Consider the following 22,800-nt stretch of genomic DNA (forward strand, 5'->3'; position numbering starts at 1 on the left):
TGCTGCTACGGGACACACATCTGCACACCGGATTGGGTCGGCTCAGACCACATGGCCACGTATTGCCCCTGAGGAACAGGAAATAACAATAAGCATTGCGGACAAGTTACGATTCTTGGCCGCGTTCCAGAAAGCGATGGTATCTTCGACAGTCGTAAGTCTTTGTTAAATTATGGGAGTTAGGATCACCTTAGCGAGACCATCGTTTTTGTGGAACGACCCCAGTTTCTCAGTCTACCCACCGTGCCTTAAAGTATCGCTACACTGAAGCATATGTTGGTTCTCTGCTCATCCCCCTTAAGCCATAGGGATTCCAGTAACGACGATAAAATCAATCACAACAGATATCATTGGCACATTTACCCATACCGGAGATTAAGTGTTATTAATTGAAGAACTGCATGCAACGACAACACAATTTACAGATGACTTGGGTACAGACGTGTACACATAGACTTGCAGTGCAGCGCTATATATACACGGACTCCAATCGGTACGGGAACGTATGTTGTACATACAATTTCTTTCAATACCGAGGCAGCAGCCTGTATGTGAGATATGAATATATGCTGTAACTTGTATGCTAGGTGTGATTATATGCTGTAGCTTGTATACGAGGTATGATTATGCGATGTAGCTTGTATGCGAGGCATTGTTGTGTTGCAGCATTTATACCAGATATGAATTAATATATGCTGTAACTTGTATGCTAGGTGAGATAAGATGTTGTAACTTGTATACGAGGCTTGCTTATATGATGTAGGTTGTATACGAGGTATACTTATATGTTGTAGGTTGTATACGAGGTATGTTTATATGATGTAGCTTGTATACGAGGTGTGATTTTGTGATGAAGTCTGTATACGAGGTATGAGTATATTATGTTGTAGCTTGTATACGATGTATAATTTTATTTGTAGCTTGTATACCCATGAAGCTATGAAGCGTGATAGGTTTTGAGTTTAAATAAATGCTTTACGTTTTTACCTGTTGGGGGATTTACACACTGTGTCTTGTTTATGCTGTGTGATGTCATGGCTGCTCATGACCAAAATGGAACTTCAATAAGTGCACTGAGACACGACTGGTGGGAAACAATGACATAGGTCATACAGATGCACAGTACATGCATAATTCATGGCGATTGCAAGAATAATCGAACCACTATTTGCTTTGTTACTTTACAGAAAGTGTGTCAACATGAAGGTTATCTGCATCTACGTAGTTGCGGCCATCATGGCGGCTAGAGCGGACCCGCCAGGAGGTTGGTATTGTACACGTCGACTTTTATGACCATGAACTTTTTTAATTAGAAGTGAGGTGAAATAGTGTTTAACGTCGCGTTCAAGAGTATTGGACATACAGCGACGTGCATGCCCTGTTTGTATAATCCGGACTTGTGCGGTTTTATGGTGCTAGCCCACTGAGATATCATGCCGCAGTTTAACAAGGATACCCCACTCAGACTCCGGGTCAACGAGTCTTTGTTTCATGCCCAGCCAGGGTAACAACTAATACCATATTGTTACGTCTTTTGGTATGACGTGGCCAGGAGATCGAACGACCGATATCCGGGCAGATTCCATTTAAAGTCACTTTGACCAATGCTTAAGTAACATCATGGCGTGTTAGCAGCGTTAGAAACTAAAAGTTTCATTCCATTAGTCCTTATAATGATAACTTTATAGCAAAACCCTTAAAAATGGCAAGTTTCTACTTGTCCTTATGGTACCTTAACTGTGGGGCAGTTTGGCAAGGACTATAGGACTAGTGCCAATTTCTAACGCTGGTGTTGGATTAATGAGAACCCACAGTTGCACAGGTCGAAGACGGTTACACCTCTGTTGACATCTTTACATCGTGTTATAAATACTGGGACAGTGGGCAATATGGTAGGCCAGCCCAGAAGACCTCGGTTAAACCCGTGATGAGCACGGGTGATGCGCTCTCGTTGACCAAGATTCATAGTCATGATGAATCTGTGCTTCAAATGGGCAGTTGTGGCTGGGTCGTGGCGTCTATAATAATTCCTAATTGTGTTTTATATCGATGTCATTGTTGGTTCGCATAGGATGAAATAGCCCTACAGCCAACACTTCGTTGATTTCAAATAAACTGCTGGGCAAAAGTAAGGACACACTAATGTCTGGTGGTGGCTAAAAATGAAACAAACAAGAAGAGTTTATTCGATGGTGATGTATTTCATGCCGGTATCATAGTTTTGATACTGTTTGTAATTTGTGGTCAAATGCAATTTTCAAGTGTATACTACCTACTTTTTAAGTGAGTGTCCAGGATATATTATCACCGTAAACGTTATCGTTATTTACATGGACATGACGTATTCCCAGGTCATTTCAGGTTGAAACAAAAATAAATAGTATCTCTGGTTAGTTGCAGCATGTGTGCCCGTCTATGTAATATTCGTTTTTTTTGGTGTGATTTGTTTTCTTTTCAGTCAGTGCTTCAATATATATATATATAACTGTCTTCTCTGAGAGGAAGCGCCAAACAAAAGTTTGGAACCAACAACTATTTTTCAGAATATAAATGTCCTGAAAACGATCTTTTGTTGTGTAAAACCTATTTACAAAATATTTCTTCCAGCATTTTCGAAGCAAGATTTTTTTAAAAATTGTCGGATCCTGATAGCTCAGAAACTCCAAGTCGAGTAGTATATTAGTGAATATGATCACAATGCATTGTATTCACAACCAGATGACGATGGGAGGGTGTTCCTCCACACGGAGCCCTACGAGGTGAACGAGGAGCCTAATGCAGTAGCGAGGGTACGTATTGACCGTGAGGGTCCGACGGACAGACGGACCACAGTCAACTACACTCTACTGCCGGACACCGCCAAAGCCGGTCACGACTTCGACGGGAGACCAGGCACCATTACCTTCGAGGTGGACGAAACTACACACTACATCAGCATCCCCATCATTGATGACGATGTGAGTGTATTGTTATCGTCCCTTGTTTCATTTGTTTGTTGTTTTATGCAGCTTTCGACAACATGCCTGCTGCATCACGGCGGAGACAATACAAGCTAAATAATGATATTATGATTAACGTCACACGCTATCGTGGTACTATGACATGCAATCTACCCAGCCAAAGTGTGTGTGTGTGTGTGTGTGTGTGTGTGTGTGTGTGTGTGCGTGTGCGTGCGTGCGTGCGTGCCTAAAAGTCGGGCCGGTCGGGCAAAGACAAACCAAAGTTAACATAAAATTTAGTTACTCCATTATCAGCGACCATTCATACACATTATTGATGCAACATACAGGCATGGAATTAATGCACAATCACAAACCAAAAACGTGCAGCATAGTTAAGTTAGTGCGAGTAAATATCTTTAAAATCAGGAAGTCGAGTTGTTTGTGAGCTTGGGTGAGCGAGGTTATGAGAAAAAGAATAATCGTGAAACGAAGCAGGTTTTGAAACGTATTAAATACTATCGTGATACAACTTTCCATCTGTCCAGCATAGCGTTTATATCTATTGATGACGACTATATCTAAGTAACTGCCACTTAATAATGTCACTGTTCATCGTATTTAAAGACCGCCTCCGTGGTCTAATGGTAGAGCATCCGCCCGGAGAGCGGAAGGTCCGGGTTTCGATCCCCGACCGCGTCATACCAAAAGACGTTAAAAGATGGTACTTGTTGTTACCCTGTCTGGCGTTCGGCACTGAGGGGCTAAAACAAGGACTGGTCGCCTCAGAGTATTCATGTTAATCTGCGGCATGGTATCTCAGTGTGCTAGCATTATAAATCGGCATCAGTCCGGACTAGTACAAGCAGCCACACACACACACACACACACACACACACGTGCACGCATGCACGTCGCTATATGTGCAATAATACTGGACGCGACGTTAAACCCAATCTAACCTCACCTCATCGTATTTAAAGCAGACACGCTTGAAAAAGTGACACACCCCACCCCACCCCCACACACTCAACATATTCTGTCATAAGTGATCGGTCGGACTTGGCCCGGGCTGTCAAAATCAACGTCGCAGATGTATCTTCAAATGTGTTTACATTTATAGAATAGCGTCATGTCTACCTATATGCCACTTTATAATTTCACAGTACGTCGTATTTAAAGAAAACTGGTCCGTTAAAGTGAAGCCCTTTTCCTTCTACATTCTCAACATCTCTCCATCAGGAGTGTTTGGTCTGTGCCCGGTCAGACATGGTCAGGGTGGTATAAAGCAACAACAGCCTCACATATGTATCATGAAATGTGTTTTCATCAACAGGCTAGTATTATATCTACCTACATACCACTTTATAGAGTCTAAAATAGTGGTCTTCAAAGCAAACAAAGCTCAAAGTGAAGCTCTTTTTACTCCATGTTCTCAACATAGTCTCAGAAGTCTCGTAGACACCAATCCTCTTACTGCAACTACACTTTTACAAAAAGAATACTGGTGATCTAATCCGCATTCCGAAAAGGTTTGTTTGTTTGTTTGTTGTTAAACACGCATCAACCAATCAGCGAGCCTGACCACCCGATCCCGTTAGTCTCATCTTACGACTATGCATTTTACGGCAAGCATGGGTTGCTGGAGACCTAATCTAATCCGGATCTTCACAGGTCTGTCTATATGATGAAAGAGAAAGCAAAGTGGTGAAAATATGTGTATAATGGGGCGGAATAAAATGATATCTTAATTGCACAGAAAACGAACCACAAATTAATAATCGTTATTCTTTATTGTAAAATGTTTCATGTAAAAAGCAACATTTTGTTGATACATATATTGTTGAGACAATAACGTGGCACTGTGACATGTCGATGATGTGAGAACACCAAACCTCCCCTAAAAACGATATAAACACAAGTTATCAAAACATTTGTTTAGCAATATAGACAATGGTTAGCTCATTTTCGCACATTTATGACTAAGATCGATGATGCTCTATACTGAAAGTGGTAAAAGTTCGGTGCACAAAACCCAGCAAATATAATTCAAGTGGTTTAAACACCACTGTGTCTGCTGACCGAAGGGTGTATATCAGTCTGGGAGTAAATAATAACTTTAATCACAGATTCCAACAAAACTGCCAGGCAAAAGAAAATATACACTCAAAATTGGATTTAACTAATTTATGGTCCAAAACACAACTATGATACTGATATCAAATACATCAACATCGCATGGCCATTTCTTGTTTGTTTCATTTTTAGTCGCCATCAAACATGCGTGTATATTTTATTTTGCCCAACTGTTTAGATACCAACACATAGTTTCGGGGGCGGTGTGGAAGCTCAGTTGTTAAGGCGTTCGCTCAGTTGTTGAGTTCGTCAGGCCGAAGCCCTGTTGAAAGCCCCCGAGACCAGACCATTAATTGACTTAAATCCCTGGTTTGTAACCTTACATAGTGACTGAGTGAGTATGGTTTTACACCGCTTTTAGACAATATTCCAGCAATATCACGGCGGGGGACACCAGAAATGGGCTTCACACATTGTATCCATGTCGGGAATCGAACCTTATCGATGCTTATGTGTTTTTTTCGAAGTGATGAACCTGCGTCACACGGGGTATTCATCCGACATTTAAACTACACTGTTCAAGTCTTATTGCTCACTCATTTCAGGAGATGGAGAGTAACGAGATGTTTGAAGTATGTCTTGACGGCGCCGACAACGCTCTTCTCGGAGCAACGACGTGTGTGGCGGTGTACATCATTGACGACGAACTGAAAGCGTATATGGAAGCAGAGAGACATTGAATAAGCTGACATCTCTACATGACGAAAAGCATCACGTGAACAGACACTGAATGTAATAGTAATTAAACATGTACCCTCAATACATCCTAACGTATCAATAGAGTGTGGCACATTAAAAGAGGTTCACTGTGTAACAGGGATTTATTGTATGTAACATGTTGTATATATGAAGAAACACTTTAACCGAGGTTCAAGCTGGAATCCTAACAGCTAGTACGTAGCCTCGTAACATTTCCGACGAAGCACGAAAACAGTTTCAGCCTATTTCTTTGCCACACTCAGCAATATTTCAGCTATATGACGGCGGTTCGTAAATAATCGATTCAACAATCGCGCGATTTAAATCGGTTTCTACGCGAATGGGATACGATGACATGCATCAACCAAGTCAGGAATCCTGACCACTCGATCTCGTTAGTCGCCTCTTACGACAAACATGGGTTGCTGAAGAGCAATTCTAACCCGGATCCCTGTCCTGAACATAGTTTCAACTAGTGACATACAACAGAGCACGTTAACAGTCCGAACGTTGTCCTTTAAGAGACTATCAATGTAGATAGTACTTAAACAGTTTTAACGTAGCATTTGAACAGTTTTACAGTAGCAATTTAACAGTTCCGTCGAAGTATATCAACATAGCCGCCAGAGTATGTCCACATAGATTCAATTCTTTTTTAATAGATATGAAAACTAGACATCTCAATATCTAGGTAACAGATGGGTTTATGTGATGATGAACTCTTTGAAACTGGTCAACAACTGTGTCCAGACGTCTAGATGAATCGATGAAGGAATCCATTGAAGCGTCCACGGAATCCCCTATTTAGGGGCAAATGGACGGTGACCAAATAACCGTACTGCGGTGTCACTTAATTGTGACCAACCGTTCTTGACTGTTCACCAATGCCTTGACTAACTTGTAATGAGAAACTATAGAAACAATCCTTTCGTTTTGAAACGGTCATCTGTATGTCATCGTACATGCTGAGAGGGTAAGACTGGGGTGGGAAGAACCAACACATCCCGGGTAGATGCTGCACAATGATCCCCACATTACGGGTAGATGCTACACAATGATCCAAACATTCTGAGTAGATGCTGCACAATGATCCAAACATTCTGAGTAGATGCTACACAATGATCTCCACATTCCGGGTACATGCTACACAATGATTTCCACATTCCGGGTAGATGCTGCACAATGATCCACACATTCTGAGTAGATGCTACACAATGATCCAAACATTCTGAGTAGATGCTACACAATGATCCCCACATTCCGGGTAGATGCTACACAATGATCCAAACATTCTGAGTAGATGCTGCACAATGATCCAAACATTCTGAGAAGATGCTACACAATGATCTCCACATGCCGGGTACATGCTACACAATGATTTCCACATTCCGGGTAGATGCTGCACAATGATCCATACATTCTGAGTAGATGCTACACAATGATCTCCACATTCCGGGTACATGCTACACAATGATCTCCACATTCCGGGTAGATGCTGCACAATGATCTCCACATTCCGGGTACATGCTACACAATGATCTCCACATTCCGGGTAGATGCTGCACAATGATCTCCACATTCCGGTTAGATGCTGCACAATGATCCACACATTCCGGGTAGAGGCTACACAATGATCTCCACATTCCGGGTAGATGCTGCACAATGATCTCCACATATTCTGGGTAGATGCTACACAATGATCCACACATTCCGGGTAGATGCTACACAATGATCCACATATTCTGGGTAGATGCTACACAATGATCCACACATTCCGGGTAGATGCTACACAATGATCTCCACATTCCGGGTACATGCTACACAATGATCTCCACATTCCGGGTAGATGCTGCACAATGATCCACACATTCTAAGAAGATGCTACACAATGATCTCCATATTCTGGGTAGATGCTGCACAATGATCCACACATTCCGGGTAGATGCTGCACAATGATCTCGACATTCCGGGTAGATGCTACACAATGATCTCTACATCCCGGGTAGATGCTACACAATGATCCACACATTCTGAGTAGATGCTGCACAACGATCCCCAGATTCCGGGTAGATGCTACACAATGATCCACACATTCCGGGTAGATGCTGCACAATGATCCCCACATCCCGGGTAGATGCTACACAATGATCTCTACATCCCGGGTAGATGCTACACAATGATCCACACATTCTGAGTAGATGCTGCACAACGATCCCCAGATTCCGGGTAGATGCTACCTAATGATCCACACATTCCGGGTAGATGCTGCACAATGATCCACACATTCTGAGTAGATGCTGCACAATGATCCCCATGTTCCGGGTAGATGCAACACAATGATCCCCACATTCCGGGTAGATGCCACAAAATGAACCCCACATTCCGGGTAGATGCCACACAAGGATCCCCACATTCAGGGAAGATGCTATACAATGATCCAGGTCATGCTCTGTAACCACCCGAGTCCCATTGTAGTCATTGGGTAATATGGGTACTTGGTACCATCCAATCACCATATCAGTATTGGCGTGGAGGTAAAATATGTATTCTTTTATCAGTAAACAACTCTTATTTTCTGCTGGTTTTATTCTCAAAGTGGAAACGACACGAGTGAAACTGTTGCGTATTTAAAGATTACTGGTCAAGACGGGTTAGTCTAATAAGCGTATTATATGCATATCCATATTGAACAAACTCCACCAAACTGTGGAGGGTTATGGAGTAGCCACGAGGTAGGTTGGTTACGAATACGACCGGGTATTGATTAAATACACGCTACGAACGTTAATACAGGCGTACGTTTCATGGAAATCGTCAATATCAAACATTCAGACAAGGTAACAACACACAGAGCATATAGAATCTACATTATACGTGCCTCTCCGAGACTGATTATTCGTAGATGACGTTTTATATTAACTACAATCAATTTCACTTTTTAAAATCACAAATAACCGGTGAGCTAGCCTAGTGGTTAAAGCGTTGACCCGTCACGCAGCAGGTTCAGGGTCCATCCCACATTGACAGCTTCCCGAGGCAAGGGAGTTAACTGACTGTAAACGTCCAGTTACTACTTTTACTGTCAGTTAACTCCCTCGCCCCGGGAAAATGCACATTTTAAGGTTTTGCTATATGATAGCATAATAAGGACTATAAACTCCCTTGCCTCGAAAAGACGCACATTGGTAAATTGTGTGAAGCCAATTTTTGGTGTACATCGCTGTGATATTGTTGGAATACTGCTAATATTACTCACATTTATCTGCAGATGAATTACCTGGTTCTAAAAATGCAATGGGACTCTTGAAATATTTCCTTATATTTTTGTTTCATTTACAAGTGTAAAAGGAAAAAACCCCACAACAACATTGAAACACTTTAATCAAGAGTTAAAGAAAAGATATGTCATTGAAGTACAAATATATTTTTGAAACAATGAATAAAAACATTTAATACAAATGGAAAAAAGTTGTGTCCCTTGAATTCCATGTCATATTTGTTCGGTTTCAGAAGACCTAAACGTGTGTATTTGTCACTTGCAAGAGATTAATGAACTGAACAAAAAAGTCTGGAATCATGAATATTTTTATATACTCCACACATTTACAAGAACTCAGTCTTCTGTGCCAAAAATATATTCCCAAGAATATCCATGTACCCCAGCGTTTTTTCGTTCAATATATGAAATATTGTTTGACTATTGCTTGAATACCACTTACTTAGTTTTAGATTTTCTGGATGCCAAGCTGATATTTTTAACTTTTTCCCAGACATTTATTTTTGGAAAGGATGGTAATTTGAACACCTACATATGTCGTAACATGATCTGACAATTACTATCAAAAAATAAAAAATAAAAAATAAAAAATAAAAAATAAAAAGATAAAAAAGAAGAAATAATAAAGTGTTATGGCCATATCCCATTGTCCCTTACTGCGATATACACACACATGCGTACGCAATTAAACTTTGTCATTTGTCATCTCAAACAGCCCATTTACAACATTTACTATGAAATACAGGGTTGGAAATTGGCACGAGTCCTAGTCCTTGCCAAACCAAACTGCCCAATAGTTAACGTATCATTAGGACTAAGAGAAGGTTTTGAAAGTTTTGGTGTATGTGTGACAGATACAACATTGTACATATTTATTTTATTCACCTTCAGTATCTGCTTTTAAGTGTTAAACTTTTATGTTTAATCATCAGTTATCATAATAAGGACTATTAGATTCAAAATGATAGTTTCTACCTCTAGAACTGAAATATAGGAAACCAATGTTTACCGTGCGTTAGTTAAAGCGGTCGTAAAATATCATATTCGGTTTACGACAAGTATGGGTTGCTGAAGACCTATTCTAAGGATATTTAGACAAAGTATTTGCATGGCCTTATATCACATGTTGATGCAGAGATCTTTATAAGTGGTAGATCCCTTGAGGGTCTCGAAGGTTCATTTACTCGCTTTGCTAACAAGGGTGCACGTCTAGTTCATTATTGTTGGTGTTCTTCTGGCCTTCATGACTCCATTTTAGATTTTAAAGTATTGATCACTTTCCTGTTACTTATGAGTTACAGTGTAAAGTGGATTATGTCTTGGAAATGAAACATGTACATCTGTAAGAACGAGAATTGTACTTTGGTCACATGTTAGAAAAGAATTTATCATCACTCTAACTTGATAGTTTATCTAGTCATAATACCAGAGAACGTTTGAAAGTGAGAGTTATTTATTTCAAAATGTGTTTTATTGCTTGCTCTATGTAGGTTTTATATTTTTTTATGTTAAATGTTTGGGCATTATTCGAGAGCAAAATTCTATTAAACCGCATGAGAATAATGTATTTGATTAGACAGATGTTCAGTAACAGATAGGTTCTGCAGGACAATTTAGAAATATGCATGGTGAGTTATGCAGACACAGAAAGGAAGTTGTTTGAGTGGTAATGCTACAGCATTGTGGTGTCTCATCGTAGACACTTTAATTCCAACACAACTCTTACGAGACCAACGATAAGGATTAGGTGATGACAGTAATATCTGAAATATTCAAGATACCACCTTCCAAGTGTGTTTAGTGTTAAGTTTGGACTATATAACATCCCATAAATACATGAAAGGTGGTTACAGCATTTGTAATTAAGAAGACTATAATGAACTGAATAACATTATTATTCGGATAGAAGTAAAACATGTCATAAAAGAACTGGAATCAGATGGTAATGTATCTGAAATGTATAAACATAATATTGACATTCTTTCGACTTATTGCTGTATACTGTTTAACTGTATTTTAGGGTTGTAATTTCTCTGAGTCTAGGAGTACTATATTTCTTTACTCAAAAAGGCAGTTTACCTGACGTAAACAACTACAAAGGATTTTCTCTGATGGATGTATGTGGAAAGATATTTTTCTTGCGTTATAGGTAATCATTTAAGACACTGCTGACTTATATGATGTGTACCCTGAATGTCAGGGTGGTTTCCCCAAAGGGTTATGCTACGTTGGATAATATTTTTACTATGATATTCCTTGTTTACAAATATTCGTCTAAAATTGTAGGTTTTATTGTATTGTCGATTTTCGAAAGGCCATCGATTCAACCAATAGAGATAGTTTATGGCATGTTATTGCCACAAATATAAAACTCGTGGATGTATGTTAAACATCATTAGAGATATGTACTCTAAGATAAAGGCTTGTGTATAGTTGTCCATTGTTTCTAAACTGCAAAAAGAAGAAGAGAACTATGAATATTTTTGGGTTATTTTATGAAATTATGGGCTTAATCTTCACTTTAAAAATATTCCCCAAAATATTCATGATCTTTTAAAGTATATATGTCCTGTGTTTATTTGTTGTTGGTGTTTACAGCTAACAACAGAAAATAAATATATTAAAAGAGTTTCGTTAAAGGTGGGGTTTAACTGTATATTTTGAAAAAAAATGAGACATTGGTTTTTCGCAAAGGCTGAAGCTAAAGAAAGCGATATTTGGTTCATGGGAGATACCAGATTGAAAGTGTCCACATATTATAATTATTTGAGAATACTTGCTTTCTAACCAATTATCCTGGCCCAAATTAGTTTAAAAGAGAATAAATAAGGCAAGAAATACTTGTGGATATTTTCATCAAGACTGATACACAAATAAAATGAATAATTTTATATGCTGCTGGTATTTGGGGATATCAACAAGCAGCTAAAATAGAACAATATTTCATGTTTGATTCTGCAGTTGTGTACTACATTTTTTAGGGATTAGCTGTAAATGTTCAAATGCTGCTACCCCAGAAAAGTATGGGAGAAGTTATAGTTACATTGATGTTGTAACATTCTGGTTTAAGATACTAGAAATGTCAAATGCTAGGTATTCTAAGCAATGCTATAAAATGTTATGTAGTTTAAAACTAGCTGGGTTTTAAATTAAAGATTACTTTTATTCAGGTTTATTATTTTTTATAGATTTGTCCTGTGTATGTAGGTTTTCCTCCTAAATAACTTAAGGATTACATACTCATCCAAGTTAACAGGGACTGTTCAATAGAATCTTTGAAATCTGGCAATTTAAGTATTCTTGTTAATTACAGTCATCATATCAAGGATGCATTTGCTGTGCTTCCTCTACTAGGCAGTGCCACATACATTTAGCATCATGAATTTAAGCCACTCACTCTCATATACATGTTATTTGTAAACAAGTTCACAGTTTGGTACATGGGTCTTTTTAAAGTTGAAAATAAAGTTGACATTTTGAAGTTGATTGATTGAAATATTAGAAAATGCTTCCGAAACCTATTGAAATGAACAAAGTGAAGTTCTAATTCATATGAACACATTTGATAACTTTCACAACACATTCTCAATGTTTTGCTGAATTCATAAAATATGCAGATCTTGTGGGTCAAAAGGGCCCATTTCCTTTTATGTATTTATTACTGAACATTTCCTTCATTTCATTATTCATTGATCTTAATACTGCGACCACATTAAGTCTATGTTAAAGAATGAGAGTTAGGCCGTTTTGTGAAACGGGGCCCAGCTTGTGAGATCTAATTATTTTCATTCTTTGTTGTCTTGGTATACCTTTTGTTGTCTTAAAATAGTGAAAACAAACATTTTACATGCACAAAGGTGTTAAACTTGCAATTCATGAACAGTGGATAAGATTATGTTCATAAAAAAAACCAAGTGATAAAATTTCGTAAGTAAAATATTTACTGGAATGAATTTATTCGTGACGTCAAGGTTATATGGGTTGATGTCACTCAATAGTGACGTCACAGAAGCCAATCCACCTTTTATGCCGGGTAGACGTGTTAGATCTTCCAGCATGAAACGGAGAAGAATAAACCCCGTAGAAGCGAATGGTAAGTGGAAAGTAGATTAAGGTAGTTAATGTCAGTTTGGCGCCTGGTTTTCTTGCAATGATGGTACCTATGAAACTAGCTCTATAAACATGGAAACTGTGTTATGACGTCATCGTCATTTGCGCATAACGTCACAGAACAGAAGCCGCCCACCTTTCATGCCGGGTAGATGGGTCACATCTACCAGCATGAAAAGGAGTAGAGTTAACCCTGTTGTAGCTTTGATGGAACCACAACCTCCGCGGAAACGAACGGTAAGTTAGTAGTTTAAGTCTGTTTGTCGCCTTGAGTTGTTTTCTTTCCAATGATTGTACAATTAAGCTGTATAAACATGTACACTGTGTACATGGCGTTACTAAGCAATGACTAGCAATTTTGGTAAATGTACTTTTTCTATCCTGTTAATGTGGCAATTGCCCGTGCATTTTACCTGACATAAATAACACTTTTAAGGGAAAGGAAAGGAAGGATAACTGCATTTTGTCGCCAAACCGGAATAGAATTTTTTTTATAGTTATTGAAGGTTATCAGACATGTCCAAATGGCCGAGTAGATCTACTTACTAGTTTTTTTCTCCAATAAACGTGTAAGTTTTTTAATTCTGACATAATTAGCTAAAAAGGCAAGAGACAAAAAAGTATATGTAATTACATAATTTTATGATATTATGATATTTTCACCATCAGTTTGAAAAGCAGCTTGTGTCAAAGACTTTTCATGTTTTAATATCAGAAAAGAGCTCTCTGGCGGTCATGTTGGCACATTTTTTAGCGTAACCTGCACATTTATATCAATATGTAATGTTATTAGTCCAAATCATGCAAATATAAAAATGAATAAACGAATTTTCATTTGAATAAACACATGCTATAACTTCCATGAGTTCTGGATGTTTTGCTAATTTATGTGGACCAAAAGGGCCCTAATCACAAAGGATTCGAAAGTAGTTAAAACATTGCTTCATGGTGTTCTAAACATTGAGGATAGCCCTCCCTAAATCTGCAATTGTAAACCTATCTGAATAATTCAACTTTTTGGAAGATCAGTATTTACAAACTACTGCACTTAATTAACTAAAAAAACACCACGAGTGACTGTATTTCCTTCTGTGTGAAGTGTCTACTCGACATGCGATGTAGCATAATTACAATCAGTTTTATTTCATGATTTGAAAAGTTAGTGTCAGTGCTATCTTTTCTTCCATCAGCCAGCTAATCCAAAACGTTTTATATGAAACTGTTCTTAAGTCTGTCACATTTGATAACATTTACAAAGTCACATTTTACTTACAAAGTATAGCCTAGTTCCTTGTTGATACGCCTATTTTATGGCACTTCGACCTCGTTGAATTTATGGGTCAGGATACAAATATATGTAATTATTTTTGGCTACAAATTGGCTATAAAATGTCTAAAATGTATCCCCACATACCTTTTAGAAACGTGTTCATCATAACGCATTTCACCTTGCCTATTGTCGCCGACTTTCTTCGACGGATACGAACGTCAAGCGTTGCTGCAAAGACAGCCATTTTAACTTTTACAAAGGGACACCACTCTAATTACCTTTAGTAAAAGAAATTCCTCAGGAGATTTCATGAAGTTTGAAGTTCGATTCCATCTCTTTTCTTTCAACGACACATTTGTTATAGAAACTCCAGATTTATTCATAACTTAATGTTCCCAACAAACCTCTACCGCCAGTGCAGTTTCACGGGAAGAACAGAGCCACAATTAGTGTTAGTATACCGAGTTCGTCTTTCATGTAATTGAAAATTGAAGGATATGTTATTAAATTTGTTAATGTCTATTTAACCATCACTGATTCCTACAACAGTATGTAAACAGTACTCTGTAGCTGGGTAAATTTGTGGTTAAAATACATTGGTTCAATGATGACTGGGCTAAGAAATGAATTTGAAACCGTATAACCCCTACCATGTTTGAAATGGTGTAAATTTGTGCCGAAAAAGAATATTGATTTTCAAAGATAAGATGTCTAAGATTCCCATCAGCAGTTGTGTATTACGCAACTAGTTTTTAATTTTAAATGTTTTTTAATCAAATTGAATTAAAAAAAATAAAACCATAAAGAAGGAGTGATGACTAAGCATCGGAACTGTTTTTGAAAAATAATATCGCTAACTAACATGTTTTCAGTTGAAAGTCAAACATCTGATAAAACTGAGAGGTATGGTTTCCTTTGCTCCTCAGTTTAAATGTGTCTCTTTGTAAACTTGTGGTCTTCATACAGACCGGGACACTGGGCCACGGTACACTGGCTTAATACTTCTACAAAAACCTTAAGGAAGTTGTTTTATTCCTTTTCGTTTCCGTTTTCGCTATTCATTAAAGTGTGCATGTCCAGAATACAGTCAAATGGTACGGTCACGGTAGATACCCACACCACGCGGTACTAATATAGCAAAGAGATAACTTTTTATTACAGACTGAATAAAATTACCATAGGATATTTATTTCGTCTCTTTCAAAGAGTAAAAATTCACCGTCCCCGGTCAAAGTCGAGTCCAGATCTTGTGAAAAGGAAGAGGTTTGACCTGAGGGAAATAGGGTACGAATGCTTATAACATGAATGTTTAGCACGGTGCCACTGTGAGTGTGTATTGTGGTGTTACGAGTGCTTGGGGACAAAGGGCAAATAAACGCAGCACATCTGCTGGCTTAGGGAAACCTGGAGAAAAGGCACCTGGGATCTGCACGGATTAAAATAATTAATAAAGTTGTAATGCGTGTGGTGGGGTGCCTGTATACAAAGTGCAGGTTATTAAAGCTCTCTGGAACTAAATTATAACGATGTGACTGTCAATTGATGCTTCATTTTGTGAAATGATAATATACATGAAATGAATATCCTTCCACAGTATAGGTGACTGCACAGCTTCCATGTATGATATTTATATGGAGGATATGTGCCCGCAACGTACACTCTAATCTCATTGCATAATAATTCTTAACTCTGTTACGTAATACAGATGGAACATTACTCTTAAAGAGTGTCTTCTTTCCCGTTTATCACAGTCACACAATGAAGAGACTGTTCAATAGGGAGCCCGATGTAAAACCATTGGAACCCTTCACAAAGAGCAACCTCGCCAGGAGCTACATGAAGCATTACATCCAGCATGAGGAGGGGGAGCTGGATGCAAAGGTAGGAATCACTGGAAGTACAGATAGGAGTACCTGAGGCAAAGGAAGTACTGGAAGTATAGGTAGGAAGCACTGGAAGTAAAGATAGGAGTACCTGAGGCAAAGGAAGTACTGGAAGTATAGGTAGGAAGCACTGGAAGTAAAGATAGGAGTACCTGAGGCAAAGGAAGTACTGGAAGTATAGGTAGGAAGCACTGGAAGTAAAGATAGGAGTACCTGAGGCAAAGGAAGTACTGGAAGTATAGGTAGGAAGCACTGGAAGTAAAGATAGGAGTACCTGGAAGCAAAGGTAGGAAGCGCTGGAAGTAAAGATAGGAGTACCTGGTAACAAAGGTAGGAGTAACTGGCAGGAGAGGTAGGCAGAGATAGGAAGCACTGGAAGCAAAGGTAGGGGTAACTGGAAGCAAAGGTAGGAGGAACTGGAAGCAAACGAAGGGGTAACTGAAGGCAAAGGTAGGGGTAACTTGAAGGAAATGCAGGAAGTACTTGAAGCAAAGGTTGGGGTAACTGGAAGCAAAGGTGGTGGTAACTGGAAGCAAAGGTAGGGGCAACTGGAAGCAAAGGTATGGGTAACTGGAAATAAAGGCAGGAAACACTTGAAGCAAAGGTGGGGGTAATTTGAAGAAAAGATGGGAGTTACTGGAAGCAAAGGTAGGGCACTTAGGAGATTTAGAACACAAAGAACAGTCGCTAACAGAATTGTGTACTGTAGACAAAGAAATCATTATAAATTTTGTTGCAGAAAATTTAAATCCATTTCACGTAAGAAATCAGTTGAAAGATTGCATAGAAGCATAAATAGTCAATCTAGCTTTTGGAAACAGATAAGATCATTACAAAACAAACCCAGACAGAAGAATCATATAACGAAAGCAGAATGGCTGTGCCATTTTAGAGAGGTTTTTGCAAATGACAATGTTTTTTCTCCTCACTTAGATGATGCAAATGAACTCAGTTCTAATCAGTTTACAGATATTGATGCATTCATACTAAATTCTACGATAACTGAACATGAAATTACATCATCAATAAATAAGTTAAAAAAAGGAAAATCCGCCGGGCCCGATCAAGTGCTGATAGAAATGCTTAAATGTTCCCAATTAGATATTATGCCATTTCTTCATAAATGTTTCAACAAACTCTTTGATAATTAAATATTTCCAAACAGTTGGTCTTGTTCAGAAATAGTCCCTCTACATAAAAAAGGCGATCCGAGAAACCCTGACAACTACAGGGGGATCTCATTAATGAGTGTTCTGGGGAAAATTTTTACCTCTGTTTTGAATAACAGGCTTACTAACTGGGCGAATATGAGAGATAAGATACCGGAAGTTCAAGCTGGTTTTAGAAAAAATTATTCAACCATAGATCATATTTTTACAATATATGCTGCAATTCAAAAATGTCTAACACGTCGTAAACACAAGGTTTACGTTGCTTTTATTGATTTTAAAAAGGCATTTGATACAGTTGATCGTTTTAAATTATGGTGTTGTTTAAGAAAAGCTGGACTACAAGGGAAGATGTTTAATATACTACAATCAATGTATTCAAATATGTGTACGTAGTGATTATGGTGTTACTGATTTTATCGATTGCCCATCTGGTTTACGTCAGGGATGTATACTGAGTCCTCTGTTATTTTCGTTTTTCATAAGCGAATTATATTATGAAATCTCAAGTAACGGCAAGCATGGTATACAGATGTATCCTGACATCCTTGAACTTCTTATGCTCCTTTTTGCCGATGATGTTATTTTACTATCTGACACTGTTATTGGTCTACAGAATCAGTTGAATGTATTAGATAAATATACTAAGGAATGGAATTTATCTGTAAATTTAGATAAGACAGAAATTATAGTATTCAGAAAAGGGGGTCCTTTAAATTTTAGGGAAAGATGGTACTTAAATGGACAACAAATTAATGTAGTTAATGGTTATAAGTATCTCGGCATAATGTTTAATTCAACACTAAATATGAACAAATGTGTATCTGACTTATCACTGCGAGGGAAACGAGCTTTACTTAATATAATGTCTGTTTCACATAAACTTGGAGTTATTACTCCAAAAGTATTTTTCAAATTATTTGATACTCAAATACAGCCAATTTTATTGTATGGATCTGAAGTGTGGGGTTACCGAAGATATGAATGTTTAGAAAGAATTCACCTACTGGCATGTAAAAAGTTTCTTCGCGTTGGAATAGCAACACCAAATAATATGATATAAGGAGAATGTGGAAGATACCCACTTTACATTAATTCACAAATAAAGTGTTTAAAATATTGGTTTAATATCATCCGTATGCCAGAACATCGGCTTCCGAAAAAAGCTTATAACAATGTCATGCTCTTTCATTTAGATAGTATCGGTAAGGTTACATGGGTATCGCATATTAGGACACTATTATTCTCACATGGATATGGGTATATATGGCTTAACCCATCTGTTGGTGATCAACCTTTATTTCTAAATGATTTTCGTAAAATAGCAATAAATATGTTCTATCAAGGGTGGCAATGCAACTTGGAAAATAGTTCACGTTATGATTTGTACAGAACATTTAAGACTCTATTAGAGCCAGAAAAATATCTATCAGTTTTAACAAATAGTCACCTAAGAAATGGATATATTAAATACAGACTTGGCTTGTCAAAACTTATGATTAACTATGGACGGAATATATCACTTGAAAGAATACAAAGAATTTGTCCATTCTGTAACTCTGCAATAGAAGACGAAATACATTTTACCTTTGAATGTCCTTATTATGCAGAATTACGTACTAAATATATACCAGAATGTTTCTTATCTAAGACGAGTAGAATAGCTTTTGTTTCTATTTTGTCATCGAATGATGCCGATGTAATGTTTAAACTGTCTTTATTTGTAAAACATGGGATGGAACTACGAAATAACATGTTGAGTGGAAATTCATAATTTTAATTACCTCACCCTAGAAAGCCCTCATGATTATCACCGATTGTTAAATGAATGTTATATTTATATAATTTTTGGTGTATCTCCCAATCTGTAAATTCTCACCCACTGTATTTATCTGAACTTGTATATGGGCCGATGGCCTTTGATACAATAAACATCTTTGACTTTGACTAAAGGTGGGGGTAACTGGAAGCAAACGTATGAAGCATTGGAAGCATAGGTGGGGGGAGGGAGGGGGGACTGGAAGTAAAGGTAGGAGTAACTGGAAACAAAGGTAGGGGTAACTGGAAGTAAAGGTGGGGGGAACTGGAAGCAAAGGTAGGGGTAACTGGAAGTAAAGGTGGGTGAAACTGGAAGTAAAGGTGGGGGTAACTGGAAGGAATGGTAGGGGTAACTGGAAGGAATGGTAGGGGTACCTTGAAGCAAAGGTCTGGGAACTAGAAGCAAACGTAGAGGTGACTGGAAGCAATGGTAGGGGTAACTGAAAGCAATGGTAGTGGTAACTGGAAGCAAAGGTAGGGGTTACTGGAAGCAAAGGTTGGGGAACTAGAAGCAAAGGTAGGGGTGACTGGAAGTAATGGTAGGGGTAACTGAAAGGAATGGTAGGGGAAACAAGAGGCAAAGGTAGGAGTACCTGAAAGCAAAGGTTGGGGAACTAGAAGCAAAGGTAGGGGTAACTGGAAGCAATGGTAGGGGTAACTGGAAGTAAAGGTGGGGGGAACTGGAAGTAAAGGTGGGGGGAACTGGAAGTAAAGGTGGGGGTAACTGGAAGCAAAGATTGGGGAACTAGAAGCAAAGGTAGGGGGAACTGGAAGCAAAGGTAGGGGTAACTGGAAGCAAAGGTAGGGGTTACTGGAAGCAAAGGTAGGGGTAAGTGGAAGGAATGGTAGGGGTAACTGGAAGCAAAGGTAGGAGTAACTGGAAGGAATGGTAGGGGTAACTAGAGGCAAAGGTAGGAGTACCTGGAAGCAAAGATTGGGGAACTAGAAGCAAAGGTAGGGGGAACTGGAAGCAAAGGTAGGGGTAACTGGAAGCAAAGGTAAGGGTTACTGGAAGCAAAGGTAGGGGTAAGTGGAAGGAATGGTAGGGGTAACTGGAAGGAATGGTAGGGGTAACTAGAGGCAAAGGTAGGAGTACCTGGAAGCAAAGGTTGGGGAACTAGAAGCAAAGGTAGAGGTAACTGGAAGCAATGGTAGGGGTAACTGGAAGCAATGGTAGGGGTAACTGAAAGCAATGGTAGGGGTAACTGGAAGGAATGGTAGGGGTGACTGGAAGCAATGGTAGGGGTAACTGGAAGCAAAGTTAGGGGTAACTGGAAGGAATTGTAGGGGTAACTGGATGCAAAGGTGTGGAAGCAAAGGTAGGAGTAACTGGAAGTGAAGGTTGGGGTAACTTGAAGCAAAGGTAGGAGTGACTGAAAGCAATGGTGGGAAGCACTGGAAGCATCGGTAGGAGTAACCGGAAGCAAAGGTAGGAGTCCGTAACAAAACGAGCATGTAGTCACCTGACATCCATTGTACATGCGTGTTTCAACATATATGCTTTAGATTCGAAAGATGGAGTCAAAGCGCAACCAGAAACGGGTGCAGGTTTCAAAACGTTTAATCAAACGTCGTCGGCGTCCATCAACGTTCAGACGCACGTCATCACAGGAGCGCACAGCGAAGGACTCCCTCGATGTTCAGGATGACATTGCCGAGACGTGTGCAGCTGTCTTTGGAATCAAGCGCAAAAACCCATATGCGCATATGCCCTCTCCGGACGCGAAGAAGACGGTCCAGGGGACCTTCTCCCAGGGGACAATTCCTAAAATACAGAGGATGTACGTTGGTTTTGTTTATGTTTCTATAGCACCAAAGTTCGATATCATTCGTTTGCTAAGGAGAGTCTGGATTTAGGACAGTTTGCTGGTTCAGGCAATTCTGACATTCAGCACTTTATTAGACTACGAACGCAAGGTTCAGTCACTGCAGGGCAAAAGAAATGTTCACTCCTCCATGTCAGAATGATGAGATCTGATTGGTTCACGTGATCTTGCTAAAATACTATGTATCCCGCCTGAGAGGGAAATAAATTTCTGAGCGGGAGAATAAATCTCTTATACCCCTCTTCGACGCAACGCTTTTTACGAGACAATGAAAATCATATGACACAACACGAGTTAACCTCAGCTCAATGGAACAGCTCTTTCTCTCAATTTTGAATTTACTTTAATTCTTAAATAGATTCGTTATGGCAGTATCACTAAAGGTACATGTGGTTTTATACGTTCCTCGTTGGGTTTTATATAACTTCGACTCCTGGTATAAAAGCTAACAAGGGACGCATAAAACCCCATGTGCCCCGAGTGACACTGCTACAACTTACAGTCTACACCCATGATTTTGGTGGATAAAAATGAACGAACGAGAAACAGTTATTCGATGGTGATGTATTTGACATCGGTATGATAGTTGTGGTTTTGAACTTAAGTTTGCAGTGATTCGGCGATTGTTTTCAGCCTAGTAATGTTTCCACAACGCTTGTAAGTGTATACTTTCTTTTGTCTGACAGTTTATATAAATCTAAATAAATGTAACAATAGCGACAGTGATTCTCATTCTGACAAGGTCAAGTCAGTCGGTAACATGGGCATGATGTGCAAACCTCTTTTTTTCAAAATCCTGGATCCACCTCTGGTGTTTGTTTAACCCTTGTTTATTCAAACATGTACTTAATTGACTTCTCCTGACATCCTGAACGAATCTCCGTGCTGCAGCTCCCGCCACCTCAACCAACAATGCACCTCAATGGCCTACACAGCTATCGTAGCCTCCAAGAATCTGCCTACAACATACTGGACGCCGAAGTTCATCGATCGCCTCGTCGTTACCGCAGACCGACTTCACCATCAATCCCTCATCGACAGGAACTGGAAGCCGGGAAAAACTCAGAGACTCGCTGTGGATGAAGTACAGGAGTTCCCGCGCGACACGCGCTCTGACTGGAATTTCAAGTAAGTTCAGACTCGGAGCATAACACGGCAGTGGTTAATCCAAAAATGCGCATGTCCGGAAGAAATCACCTGGAACAGTACCGTCCGGATTAATTGGTTTTACTGTATTTGAGAGTAGTTTGGTGAAGAGAGGTTGAGAAAGGCTTCAGTGTTTTGTTGGAGTGTTTTGATAGTTAAATTGTTATCTCATCGTCACTGGGAGTCCAGGCTAATTGCCAGTGTCATGCCAATTTGGAAAAATTCATTACTTTATTCGGATTTGTGAACGGTAGATACACAGAGACGGGGACCACTAATACCTGGCGCGACCAAACGGTATCAACGTTCGGGTTATTATTTTCTTTCTTAAATACACAGAGTCCAGTGTATAGATGTATTTAACATTGCATTTAAAACAATAATACCTCTTCCTCTTCATATCGGTGAAAAGCCAACTTCACAAAGCCATATATTTGTTATAACTATATATTAACATGATTTGGATTTTTAAAAATTCAAATTTGTGAATTTTTACTGACATATTCTGGTGATTTGGGAGCCGAATA

General features: G+C 39.0%; 1 protein-coding gene across 1 annotated transcript; it reads left to right on the forward strand.

The window, feature by feature from the left end:
* Positions 1-449: 449 nt before the first annotated feature.
* On the forward strand, positions 450-5,873 carry LOC124110434 (sodium/calcium exchanger 2-like). Its single transcript, XM_046469812.2, has 4 exons — positions 450-503; positions 1,188-1,264; positions 2,719-2,957; positions 5,621-5,873. Exons 2-4 carry the CDS (start codon positions 1,201-1,203, stop codon positions 5,753-5,755), a joined length of 438 nt encoding a protein of 145 aa, XP_046325768.2. The 5' UTR covers positions 450-503; positions 1,188-1,200; the 3' UTR covers positions 5,756-5,873.
* The last annotated feature ends 16,927 nt before the right edge of the window (positions 5,874-22,800 follow it).

The sequence above is a fragment of the Haliotis rufescens genome, unplaced genomic scaffold (assembly GCF_023055435.1).
Source record: "Haliotis rufescens isolate VD_foot unplaced genomic scaffold, xgHalRufe1.0.p SCAF_15, whole genome shotgun sequence".
In the NCBI taxonomy this organism is placed as follows: Eukaryota; Metazoa; Mollusca; class Gastropoda; order Lepetellida; family Haliotidae; genus Haliotis; species Haliotis rufescens.

Excerpts from the sequence above, each read along its gene's own strand:
- LOC124110434 (XM_046469812.2), top strand. The coding sequence starts at position 1,201 with ATGAAGGTTATCTGCATCTACGTAGTTGCGGCCATCATGGCGGCTAGA. Across the intron at positions 1,265-2,718 it reads TAGAGCGGACCCGCCAGGAG|ATGACGATGGGAGGGTGTTC; the intron begins GTTGGTATTGTA and ends ATTCACAACCAG. Across the intron at positions 2,958-5,620 it reads TCCCCATCATTGATGACGAT|GAGATGGAGAGTAACGAGAT; the intron begins GTGAGTGTATTG and ends CACTCATTTCAG.